We start from the raw sequence: 13,895 nt of genomic DNA, 5'->3' as shown, positions 1-13,895 counted from the left end.
AGTTCATTTTATTTCATTCACACACTATAGGAATAATTTGCCCATTGGCTCAGTCTGTTACTGCGACTGTTACGTCTCTAATTTTGATTCTCAAACTCTGGGTATCTTAATTGTCAGAAATGAACTTTAAGTGGCTATGAAGCTGAACAGTTCAAATCACTGATGCCTGTATTACTTTCAGTACTGGGTGCCTGGTTTATATATCTCATTACTGATACTAGAATCAACTAAATTGAATAATTTGTCCAGAGAATAAAATAACACTTTAATCTGTTCTTTGGAGCTTAACAGTACATTTTAAAGGGAAGTTTTATTTGGCTTCAGATGGTAATCATTAGGACCACAGAACTAGAGGAGACCAAGAGGCATCAGTAAGCTGTTTCTCCAGGGTGGTCTCGTCTTAAGTGTATTTTGCAAAGCACCATAGGAGCATCTTGAGGAAAAGAGAATATCGACCTATTAGGTTATATCCAATTCCTTTGGACCTTATTTGTTACTCATCAAATCGAATCCAAATTCTTCACGTTGTAGTTAGAGAAAAGAAACTATTAAAAAGATGTTAGGCAAAATAAATACTTTATTGTTTTATTTTTAGAAATCAGCCTTTGTGTGATAATTCAAACATTTATAAACCTTTTAGATGTTCCTTCAAAGAACATCTCAACCACTTTTGATTAAAATTTCACACAAAGAAATATAATAAGAGTTGAAAATCATAAATGCTAAAGGAATAATTCTAATAAATTTGGTTGTTACTTTACACATTTAATACATACAAACCAACAGGAAACCACCTTCCTTTTCTTCCCCCCTACAAACAAACAGTTCTCACTAGTTAAAACTGATTTAAAACCATTTATTATGAGAAGAACAAATCTAGATTACTTCCATTTTGAAAACCAAAACCAGCTTATTCATTTCTATCCATTCAAGTCAGAGGTCCCATTATTTTGGCAATACTCTACTATTCAGTCTAAAAGACAGAAGAAACATCTCCTTATAATATAAGAAGTCTGGACAACGCAAAAAGTATAGTGTTTAATGTAAGGCATGTTTCCAAAAGAAAAATACTATATAAGCTATAATAAAATTACATTTATCTTGGTAAAGTAACAATGCTTACAGTGTAAGAACATTAAGTAGTTGTAGGTAACCTCATACAATTCTATCCTACTGCTATTAGTAAACCTCCTCAAGAATTAAGAGCAATTTTTACAACAGAACAATTTTTCTTCTTGGAAGTGACACTAATTAACAGCAGTGGAGGGAAAATCATTGGTTGCTTCAAGCTCTCAAAAAATGAAATCAGTTATTGCACAGTAAATACCTCATAGAGGTCAGTGTTTTAAGAAGCTAGTCTGAAGAAATATGTTATTTATAAGTTGGTTAAGTCTGGAAGTTTTCAAGTTTTAAAATTAATTCTATGTAGGGAATGAATTGGAAAATATTGACATACAAATAAATATTAGGCTTTTCAAATGGCTACAGTTTTGGTAGTTTAGAAAAGAAATACAGTCAGCAAAGTGCCTAAGTTTCTATGTATGTTTTTAAAAAAGATATGCATAGAAGAAATAAACATTGTACACGGTATACAGTAGCCCAGCTCAGCAGCAAGTATCTTCTGAAGCACAAATAACACCTCCACCAGTGTATGTCATTGGTAACTCCAACACCGCATTAGCCAGTAAGATCCATACATACCAACCTTAAAAAAGAAAGAGAAATGAGCTTTAAACATCTTTCAAATATCAGTATTAAAATATTCTTTAAAAGGATGACAATATTTTCTAAATATATGTATATATATGCGTGTGTGTGTATATATGTATGTGTGTATATATATATATAAATAGCATCCTTCTTTATAAATTATGATATGATTAGATATGGGCCTATGGGATACTTTTCTTTAAAAGACAAAAAATTAAGAAAGATAAGAATTTATGATTAAGTCTCAAAATCTTGGTCCATAAATCACACATTTGAAATACCATTATAGCGAATGGTACCAAAATAATGCTCAAGTTTGAAAGTTCTGATTTCTTCAATTCCAGTATGTTATTTACTATAATGTAACTTCAGTAAAATAACACACTATCGATAGTCCCCTGGAGGTGAATATTATGCAATTTACTTGCTTGCACTTCCAATGTGGCTGAATGAGTATTTCACACTGCAGGACTACCTATAATATACATTTTAAAATTAAAAATTAGCCAGAGAAACAGTCCTGGGAACTAAGAAGGCAAAGCATTCAAAACTAAGTAGTTATTTAGCTAAGCAAAAAAATCAGAAAAATTTTTTTAAAAATTTCAGAAAAATTTACCTAGAAATCCCATTTAATGACTGTCTTGCTTAGAATTAGATGCTTTACTTGAAGATACTGCTGCCAAAAGTCCACTTACAATTTCCCGTCTGATTTCGCCAACAATAGACTCCTTAATCTAGAATAGAAAAAGAGAAAAATAAGAATTTAACAATATGACTATAATCTACTTTTTCTGTTTTTGGAAAAATACAAAGAGCATTTAATTCCTGTAATCAGCCAAGCCAGAGAGAAACCCTCATGTAAACCCTCTTGAAATACAGAGAGGTACTGAGGAATCCTGTCCGTCTGTCCTCAAACCCAGGTCGGTGTGTGGTCCGGCATTAACTCCGATAACTCCATTATAAAATAACATCACAATTCTTAAGTTGAGAACATTAAAAATGTTATTTTATGGACTAAAAACTTCATTTGCTTCATGACACAAAATAATGTAGGAGAACTGATTAAATGTTAGATTCACTTTAATGTTTTTATTAAGGTCTATTTTGGAATGGTAATCAACAGTACACTTTGTGTTCTCATTATTTAAGAAAACTCATGAATGGCAAACTAACGTATCAGTCTATTGCCTGTTTATAACAACTGAAGACCAAGTATGTGAAAGTTATATATCGTTTGAACCTAACTTGCACGCTTTAAGTGGAAAGAAGAAATAATTTAGTACAATTAATTTTAAACCATGAAAAACATCCTCTGAACAACCACAACCACAAAGAAATAAATTCTTCTTTAGTTGTATGGTAGAGGTTTGTTATCTCTCTGAAATTTTTTCTTCAGACAAGGATATACAATCTCATCTCATTGGTGGAAAAGGTCAATGGACATAAGGGCGATGATAATTCCATCCAGATTCTCTCTTCCAGATGCTCAGACATTACCCACGCCTGTCTGTGCCTTTCTCTCTGGAATGATACAGCATCACCTCCAAATAGCACTTTGTGAAGGCTTTAAATGTGGATTTCCTGGAATAAACTGATAATGTCTTCCCAAATTAGAACTTGAGACACTTTCAACTAGCTTTTAAAAATTCTACATTTCCACAGTTTCCTGTCAGCCTGATCTATTTCCTAAAATGTTCCTAAGTACATCCTGAACACATCTCAGTTGAAGTCTTTCCAAAAATGGCTCTGTATTAACCTGTCATGCAAAACTGGTACACAATACATAGATTTATACGGAAGTACTCATGGAAACAAATGCTCCTTAGCTACCAACCATCTGTATTGGAATATATTTAACTAAATATAAACCTCTCCTTTTACCTTCTACCAATATTGCTAAGCTTTAAACATCATGAGAAGTTACTGACTTTCATGGTACTTCGGACTTACTTTTAATTGAATATATGTTGGATACAAATATTATGAAAACCAGAATCTCTGAGCCACAATGTATTATAAGCACAAACACAACGTGTTGAATCAGAACCTCTGCAAATCTGTATTTACAGAAGACAATGAGTAGTACAATCTTCCCAGTGCTGTTATTCCATGCAATATGGCAATTTTATTAACTTTTGTCATCATCATCCAAAAAATAAAACAGAAGCCAGAAAGTATCCTCTACGAACCAAAAATGTGTGCCAGCCTTTTTTGAGGGTACAGATATTACTGGAATAAGGAGTTAAAGAAGCACGACCAAGGAGGATGCTATAATCTAGGCGGGTACAAAATGAATATTCCTTCATAAAACATTATGAGGGAAAAAATAATGTATTAATTCACTAAAACACAAGAACAGAAAATGAGAGGCCAGCATGGGCTACAAGAGGAAAAAGTACAAAGTTCTTGGAGAATGGCAGACTTTAAAGTAGTAGGTCAACGAAAACTCGGGGCAACTTGAGGTCACAGTGAGGACAGAAAACTGGAGCAAGAGCACCTTGGATGAGGGGGGAGAGCAGGAAGGTGTGCTGCTCACAGATGGTCCCCACCAGGGAGGAGAAGGGCCTGGGGCAGCAACGGGGGGTCAGACAGGGGGTGCTGTGCGGCGAGCTACCCAGGGAGAGAACTGGGTCTCATTCATCAACGTCTCCTGGCATAAAGCACGTGCTCCGTAGATGTCCGAATGAATGAGAGACAGAGAGGCCATACGGAGTGAAGGCGTGAGAGTGACAGAGACACCACATCTGACACGGAAAGTAGAAGAACAAAGAACGGTAGACAGACGAACACTGAAAACAACAAAATGCCTTTAGTAATGTATGGAAGGACTAAATGTATGGACAAACGAATTAGCTCCCAAGTCCTGCATGCTGCATAGGGAGGGGGCAAGGATGAGGAGCAAACTCCATTGGGATGGATGGGAAACTGCCCTTACGGCCACAATTTCCAAAAAGTGGTACAGGCCAAACACAGACTTGAGTGACATTAAGGAAAGGATGCTCACTCGACATAAGCAGACCGACTGCAGGCCCGGAGGCCGGGCCACAGGCATCTGCCAAAACACACGTACAATATGAAGCAGGTCAGGTGGACTGCAGTCAAGATACTAAAAGGCATGAACCAAGCCTAGGAGCTTCATTCAACAAAAAAGAAGACCTCCCTCAAGAGAAAAGCAGTCTACGTTTATTCTGAGGCTTAATTCTGTTGATTTGCTCCTATGGCACATGCTCATTTATTCTATTAAGTAATCGTTTAATTTTTTTTTTTTTTTTGAGTAATCCTAAACCGTTTCAGGCCACTGATTACATCTACCACAGACCACCTGGGCAAATTCTAGGAGTGTGATTTTCCCCCACCACAACACAGACGATCTGTACCTTTAATCTGACAAAAGCTTTGTTACTGAATGAATGAGTGTATTAAACATTTGTCTGAAAGGACTTTCAGAGTTCTCCTTCCAAAGAATTCTACTGTATTAACACATTATAATGAGAGCATACTTTTTCACTTCACATATGGTGAAATGATGAGAACAAAGACCCGACAGACATCATTGTTTTCACGCACCCATGAGCGCGGTAAGAAAACTTCCCTGAACGTGTGTCTGCCAAACACGCTTAATCTTCACCTGCAAAACTGCTCAACCCAAGCTTTGAAGAGTGGCTTTGTTAATGGTGTCAGGGGCACAGAATCGACTGGAAAGGCAGCGTCTAATTTAGTTTTCTTGGTAGCTGATATGTTAGCTTTAACAAAAACAGGAATTCAGTACCATATGTATTAAAAGATTATGGATTTGGAAGGAATGGCATCAAGACTAATCTGGAAAAAAAAAAAAAGACTAATCTGGATTTTACATATTCTGTAAACAAAGTTCAACAGAACACCGCTATCACTGAGCTAAGAGAGCATCAACACAAATTACTTTTTAAAATTATAAATGGCATCAGACTAACTTATCTAATAACATATGTTTTTTAAGTGCTTCAAACCGTTTATTTTCTTAAGTACATCAAAATTCCTCTTAACAACACCTTGTTTCACCTATACGTTTTGCTTGGTAAGTCCTCATCTGTAAACAGCAAAAGGGCAAATGTTAAGCCCAACCTCCTCGGTTAAGGAGTTTCTAATGAATGGGTTTAGTAACCAATTTTGAAAACTTCCTCAAACATTTGCCTTGCATATCAGTTTAAATGCCTTTGGAATTTTAAAATCTTTCCCATTTTATGGGAGGGAGGTTCCATATAAATGATCAAATACTTCCCTAGGATCAAAGAACATATACTATGTTCTATCAGCCAAAGAATCAATGTTCGGTCTAGGAATGCTTCATTCCTCGGAAATTACTCACAGCACTCACCAGGCCACCTACTAACAACTTTAGAAATGAGGTCTTAAGTGTGCATTCAGGGAATATTTATGCCAAACAAGCGAAATTAAGTTGACTTTTCAAGGAAAACTTTCAAATTAAAGCAAGCTAAAGGCAACAAAAAAATCCCATTTCTAGGGGAAGAAAAAAAGTACATTAAAACTTACTTCTTCAATAAATAAATATAATGTGGAGAAGAATAATTACTTAATTTCATGGAACAATTAATCTTTGATGTGAAACATATAAATAAGAATGGATTATAATCATTTGCATCTAACTGAGCAAGGTGGATTTACAGCACTTGCTAAACATTAGCTGTCTACACACAATCAACTTACAAAAATTACTTTTGTAGAACAAATCCATTTATAGAATTAAGACCTTTTAAACTTTAAGCTGGTAATTCATGTCATGAAAAATTGTAAGCAGGCGGTCTCTTCTACTACAATGCTGGTTTTGAAAATGTAAATTTGTCTCCATCTGATTGAAATATTAGGAGAACGACTTGAGTATAATATAAATTTCGTGTCTGTGTGCAGCTTCCTCCGTAAGAAACACTGGGTGAAGGCAGATAATTGCGTTCAGCAGAACCCAGGGACGCAGCACAATACACAGACGCTCACTATCTACCAGCCAGCTCCGATCACTGTGTCATGAGCCACACCTACCCACATCTGGTATTAAAACTGTCTGCTGGATTTCATCTCACTCTCTGCTACCTTGCAATACCTCACAAGCTGCAACCCTTCCCAAGCCCAGTTCCACAAGCAAATTTCAGGTATTTTTTTTCAAGGTCAAGTACCATATTTATTGCAGTATTTACGTATTTCTTAAGCATTTAACATGTATAAAGTTGTGCTACGATTTTTGCTAGGTTTCTGTCTTCTTTTCAATAGCTCACTGCTAAAGTTTGGGTTATGCTTCTCATCCTATTTTCTCCAAAGGTCTGTGGTTATTACTGCACCCATGTACACAGCACAAGTGTGTAGGAATGTGTATATATCATACCATAGTAAAACGGCTGTATTTATTTTTTTTATTTTATTTTTTTTTAAAGATTTTATTTATTTATTCATGATAGTCACACACAGAGAGAGAGAGAGAGGCAGAGACAGGCAGAGGGAGAAGCAGGCTCCATGCACCAAGAGCCCGATGTGGGATTCGATCCCGGGTCTCCAGGATCGCGCCCCGGGCCAAAGGCAGGCGCCAAACCGCTGCGCCACCCAGGGATCCCGGCTGTATTTATTTTTAATGTACTTTTCAAGCTACTATTATGCAGCTATGAATGATGGCACATAATTAATACACATAAACTAATCTCTGGACCCAGAGGATCAATGGTCCATTTGAGGGGAAGATTCTGGTCTGTTGCCACCATTCTTGACCTATAACCAAACTTGTTCTATGTTACTCACACATTAATTCCTAAAACACATTAGGTTCACACTGCTGAATTTACTGGAAATATGTAGATTTAAAACAGGGAGCCACTGACCCTAATTTCTCTGGCCCATTTTGACCTTTTCCATTTCTAAATTCTTGACTACATTAGACTACATGTTTCTCTCTGTAATTTTTTTATTGTTTCCTGAATTAGTCCTACTAATTACCTTCCTAGTCTTTAAGCTTCAGGATCTCACATCTGATATGTAGTTTTCCTTTATCCCTTACAGAGCAACATATTTATTAAGACTCTTGTTTTTCTTTTTAAAGATTATATTAATTTATTTTTATTTTTATTTTTTTAAAAGATTTTATTTATTTATTTTATTCTCTAAGGAGCAAAAAGAGAAGCAGACTTGCCGCTAGACAGGGAACCCAATGTGGGGCTTGATCCCAGGACCGCGGGATGATGACCTGAGCTGATGGCAGACACTTAACCAACTGAGCCACCCAGGCACCCTTCATTAAGACTTTTATGAAATGATTATTTTTTAAGATGTATAGGATATCCCCCCGCTTTTAATAATGGAAAGATCCTTTCTCATCATGGGTTTTAGTATCAGTGGGAAGAACTATGGGTAATTATGGTTCTTCCTAGAGTTACTCTTAAAAGAATAGATTGAAAAATATATATTCAACATGTGTAATTTTTATCCTGTGCACTCTATTACATTTTGCACCAGACACAGTGTGATTTGGGGAAAAAAGGAAAAAATTAAAAGCCATCAAATATTTTGATCTGGACTCTCACTTTCTAAATGATATATATATATATATATATATATACTACTCCTTCTTATTGCCTGATCCTAGCATCCAAAACAGCTGTTTTAAAATTTTCTCTATTAACTTTTGACCTTTGGCTACCAGTCTTCTTAATTTTTTGCAGTCCTTTTGGTAACCTTGAACTATGGTTTGCATAATGCTATCACTCAGAGTAAACCTTCTTTTCATTCTGTATTTGTATCTTTCAACAACTTCTGTATCTTCCATATATTATCATCCATTAAGCCAAATAGATATTCTTTATATTTATTATTTCATACTGGAGTATAAAATTTGCAGAGATGCCATTAAAAACATATCTTAATAGACGTGAGCGAGGTCAATGGGAAAGCTCTCTGAAAATTAGCGAATACAGTAAATCAAAGGAATACTTTATAAAGTTCAAATAAAACCTCCTCCAACATATACTGCCAAATAGATTAAGCATAGATTTTACTCACCTCCCGTATGACTTGCTGCAACTCATCTTGCTCCACATTTTTATGCATTTCCTCAGCAGCTGTCATTAATGGGACTTTTCCATTCCCTTCTTCCACTTCAGATTTGGGTCCTACAAATTCCGAGGCTTCTTCAGCTGCTCCAACTTCCTCAGAGCTTTCCACATCTGGAGGTGTCTGCACAGAGCCCGTTCTTGAAGGAGCAGTGGGTGTCAGGGCCACTGATGCTCGGAATACTTTCTTGCTTGGTACCAGATGAGTCTTAGGTTTGCCCACTAAATCACCAGAAGGTACTCCAGTTCTTCTATTAGCATGGGAGGGACCAGAACATACTGAAGAGGACTCTGATGTCGCTTGGGAGAAAACTGATTCTGAGCTTTCTCCAGGAGGAATTTCAAATCCCATTTCTCCAAGTCCCATGCCCAATTCGGACTTCAGATAGGACTGTTCCCGCATCAGTTCAGTGACCTGGAAATCAGAAAAACTGCAATTCTTCTCCCTTGAAATTATGACTGGTAGTAAAAAGATTAAAATTCTAGCAGTGATTACTGCCAAAAATCACTTAAAAATCTTTAGATTGTGAAGACATGATTCTAATTCATTCATTTAGGAACTACTGAGTTTTATTTGCAAAAATGTAGGAAAATGCAAATTCACGGTAAGAGAAGGCCATAAAATACATAACCAGACTATACAGTTGGATGAAATTTTACTTGTTACTGCATGGGTGTCCAAATTACTTGTTAAGGATTAGTAACTAGTGAAAAAAAATAGCCACTTATATGCTTTTGCACTCAAATTAACCAATTTCTTTAAAATATAATAAAAAATCAGACTTTCGTTCTAAAAGTAGTCATCTTACAGATCCAACTACCGAAAGGACCTGGAATCAGACTATGAAGGCACACTTCCTCTGGAGCATAAATTAAATACTTCTTATAACACATTACCTACTTTATACCATAAAGATAAATCACCATTGCAATTAACTGCTTTCTAGTGGCCTAAGATGGCAAAAGACTTTCAGAAGTGCCAAAGTCACTTTCAGTCAATTTAGCTCAGGTCAAATTCTACATTTAATAACCAAAACATTTCATCTACACCAGGAAAATTGTGTGTTTATGAAATGTCATATCATTCCCTTCCCCAGTGATTTGAAAGGAGAGAGGCTTACTGGTTCCATTACATTCAATGGAGAAGGGCATGACAAGTTATCAGCGCTCCTACTGCCACACATTCCCTGAAAAAATAAGAACAATATATATACATATGTATGTATGTATAAAATATTTCTTCAAAATGCAAGTGTTTCATAATAAATGAATTGGCTAATTATCACCCTGCAACATTCTTTTATGTCACAAAGGTTACTCTCTACTGTCATGGGATCCTATAAAATATGTTATTGTGCCTGAAGGTACATGGAAGATGTTCTCATTCTCTGCTGTACCAACACACATTTCTCAGAATAATGGATTGAAACCTTTTATGGAAAAAGACATTCATCAGTCTTATTCCCTACCACACACACACGTATGTGTAATACACATTCCTATTCTACTCATTCTACTCCATATGTGTACACACGTGCACAGATTTATTGTTAACAAAATCAAGGATAGAAAAGTTGACCGTTTCAACATGTCAAAACAATGTATTTTACAACTGCAAAGATAATAGCAAAAATAATCAACTGCTGAAGTTTACATTTCCTGCAAAGAAACAGAAGTTTGAAAAGTGATACAAAACAAAGAAAAAATATTTTATTCTCTTGGCTGTATACCTGTTGTCTGCCTTTAAAAAAGATCTCATTTGATTCCTTAAAAAACATTAAGACTGGCAAAGAGTCCAGAATAAGGAAAAAAAAATTATAAAGGAATAGTTATTTGGAGGCAAAAAAAGGAATAAAAGACTGAGCGAAATACAGATTTATGTTCTTGGCAGTTAGTTACAGGCAGTGATTAAAATGTAAGTTAGTCATATATTAACCCACTATCATTTTTCCTTTAAAACCCCTAAATTTTGTATTTCTCCTTATTCTTTATTAAAAAATGTGATTAACATTTTTCAGCATGTTTCTAACTAGACTAATGAATCTCAACTTGCACATTCAACTGATTTGTGGGAAAGTTTCCTGAAACATTCTGCTTGCCTCAATGCCATTACAGTAAGTGTTTTAAAATTAAGGCATTTGTCCTAAATTATGTGGAACATTGTAAATAAATCCTAAGCGAAAATTGCTGACAACCCCCAAGGTACCGTACCACAAGAGCTGAGGAGCGGAAGGGAGAAGGCATGCGCACGGCACGGAACTGCTCCTCCAGGGCCAGCAGGCGCTCCTCCAGCTGCAGTTCCAGGTCTTGAAGTTCCATTCGCACCGAATTTCTCAAACTCTGAAGCTGATCCACTTCATACCTATTGGTATGATGACAGGCGCAAGGTTGAAAAAAGCAGTTTGGAGATTCATAGTCACCACTCTCTCACAAGCCAGTGGAAGGCACTGAGATCGCAAGTTCTAAAAATTAGCACAACAGCGAAAACCATAGGTGTGACCAGCAGGACAAACAGTCTTTCTTCCTCTACCTTCTCTCCCAAATATTCCGAACTAAAAAACAGATTACAACCACTGGCTTCCTTAATACATTGAAAGCAGCTTAATTAGTAAAACACTAGGCCCTAATTTACAGTGGTTCACAAGATAAACAGTACACAGCAGTAGACATAAAATGAAGCTTTAAAAATAAAAAAAGTTGGCAAGGCTTTTTTTAGCATGAAGAATATTTTGAGTTACATTAAGACAAAATGAACTTTTACCTTTCCTCCTCGGTCATATGATGATAAACCATGGTTTGCTGACGCAGCATTGCCAACTCTAAATCCATCATTTGCGTTCTAAATAAATTCAGGCTCCGCCTCATTACCTGGAGCTCCTGAAAAGTATTCTAAAATACAGTATGACAAAATTATACTTCTAAATCATATAAATTACTCTGTAACACACAAAAGATCTAAATAAGCACTTACTTCATATAGAGGTAGAACAGATGATTTCTGGGTACTATATGGAGCAGCAGCAAGATCAGATCCTCTCGTCATAGGGTACTTCAAAAAAAGCGAAAGTATGATTACAAATCAATGTTAAAGCGGCTACGTCCAAATTATCTAAGGTGTTAAAAAAGGCGGAATTTAGGGCCTACGTAATTTTCTCTTTGAGGCAAAACAAAAACAAAAACAAAACGCTACCAAAAACACCCCACTTCGTTTTGTGAGCAGGAGCCGAGTCAGCCCCCACTGCCACCTCTAGTACTCCTAACGGTTTCGGGGGTAAGTCGGTCTATTTGGAACAAAGGAGGGAAAAAGAAATATGTATCATTCAAATCTATGTCTTGTACGACTTCCCTCCTGCCTCAAGAAAGTCGAAAAGAGAAACAAAACTAAAAAATGTAGAAGTGATAGCAAATTCTCAGATGACTGAGTTATCTGAGAATTACTGAGTTGCCGGAAATTACTGAGTTGCCGGAGAGAGTAGCAAGCCATCCTCACACTTACTTGTAGATAGTTAAGCACCTACCACATGTCACTACTTTAGTCAGTGAAGAAAAAAAGACAAAAGGAAGGCAAAAGGCTTTCCCAGCCTCCACGTGTTCTGATGGTGTTAAGGAAAAAAAAAAAGAGAGAGAGAGAGAAGTGAGAAAAAACTTAACAACGTTGGGGTGTGGAAGGGGAGCACTTGATGGAATCAAACAAAAACCTAGAGGAGGTGAGTAAAGGATCCCAGCTCTGGTGGGTGACACCTGAGCTGAGCCTCAGCAGTAAACAGCACTAGGTTGGGCAAAGAAAGGCCAGGGTGGGGCATTCCAGGTTAAAGACCAAGAAACAGGGGTATCTGTAAAACCAGATGCCGCGGAACGCACACCTGCTTAGGGGCCTGCACGCGGCGCGGCCCCTGGCACACACACAAGGAATGAGAGTGGGGGGACAGGCGGAGACCAGGCCAGAGGGAGTATCTGTCTCTCGGGGGCAGTGAGAAGACTAATTAGCTGTGTTACTGATGGGACATCCAGGAGGAGAAGGCCACATCCAGAGCAGAATGACAAGCTGGTCTAGAGAGAAAGGTGCACCATTAGGGCGTAGGCAACAGAGCTCCGGAAACCCCACGTTTCACGTAATTACGGTTGAAAGGCTGGATGTCCCGCTCACAGAGAAACCAAACTGCGATTTGTAAGGAGGAAGAAGAAATACCCACATCTGGTTAGGGCAAAAATCATCAGGGGACAACTGTCATGAGGATAAAATCTCTATTTAAAAGAAGGTATCCCTGGGGCGCCCAGCGCCCAGGTGGCTCAAGTGTCAGGCTCAGGTCACTATCCAGGGTCCCGCGATCGAGCCCCACCTTGGGCTCTGTGCTCACCACAGTCTGCCTGAGAGTCTTTCCGCCTCCCTCCCTGGCCCTCTCCTTCTCCCTCTCTGCCCCCTCCCACTCTCTTTCTCTCTCTCTGAAAAATAAATAAATAAATACAATCTTTAAAAGAAAATATACTTTACTACATAACTTAAGAAGCTGTGACTTTCGGGGACCCTGGGTGGCTCCGTCGGTTAAGCGTCTGACTCCTGAACTCAGCTCAGGTTGTGATCTTAGAGTCATGAGATCGAGCCCCGTGTCAGGCTGTGCTGCGCGTGGAGCCTGCCTAATATTCTCTCTCCTCCTCCCTCGGCCCTACTCCTCCCCTCCCTCTCTAAAAACAAAACAAAACAAAAAACAGTAATAAATTAAAAAAATATAGATCTCTCTCCCTCTCTTAAGAGAACTTGCAACTTTCATTTTTACTTTCCTAGTGGCTTCCTGTCTATTATATCATCGTAAGGATCTATTACACGCATTCTGAAGCCCGACTCCTAGCTGAATGCTGTGATCATCACCCTACACTACCATTCTTATTTCCTCAACTGCCTAAACACAAATAGCCTGGGGAGAGATTCAGAAAGGAAATGGAAAATGCAAACCTAAAGACAATTTATAGTTATTTTCAAACCCTTTTTTGGGAATTACTTCCAGCCCACGTAAGGTACCTGAGAGCAATTAATTTTAACCGTGACAAGACACATAGACTATTTTTAGGCAAATGCACACTTTACCTGATTTTTTTTTT

General features: G+C 37.4%; 1 protein-coding gene across 3 annotated transcripts in view; it reads right to left on the bottom strand.

Moving 5' to 3' along the window:
• Positions 1-559: 559 nt before the first annotated feature.
• Positions 560-13,895, bottom strand: part of ITPRID2 (ITPR interacting domain containing 2) — a 38,341-nt gene continuing 25,005 nt past the window's right edge. Inside the window, exons 12-18 of one of the 3 annotated variants that reach the window (XM_041773966.1) lie at positions 11,770-11,847; positions 11,560-11,687; positions 11,010-11,160; positions 9,932-9,985; positions 8,749-9,213; positions 2,327-2,444; positions 560-1,705 (exon numbers count right to left, since the gene is read on the bottom strand). In XM_041773966.1, the coding sequence (XP_041629900.1) occupies positions 2,340-2,444; positions 8,749-9,213; positions 9,932-9,985; positions 11,010-11,160; positions 11,560-11,687; positions 11,770-11,847 (981 nt within the window). In that variant the 3' untranslated portion in view covers positions 560-1,705; positions 2,327-2,339. Of the gene's footprint in view, positions 1,706-2,326; positions 2,445-8,748; positions 9,214-9,919; positions 9,986-11,009; positions 11,161-11,559; positions 11,688-11,769; positions 11,848-13,895 lie in introns of all 3 variants that reach the window. The other 2 variants (XM_041773965.1, XM_041773967.1) reach the window with 2 other exon arrangements.

The sequence above is a fragment of the Vulpes lagopus genome, chromosome 11 (assembly GCF_018345385.1).
Source record: "Vulpes lagopus strain Blue_001 chromosome 11, ASM1834538v1, whole genome shotgun sequence".
In the NCBI taxonomy this organism is placed as follows: Eukaryota; Metazoa; Chordata; class Mammalia; order Carnivora; family Canidae; genus Vulpes; species Vulpes lagopus.
This window is presented reverse-complemented; position numbering and strand designations above follow the sequence as displayed.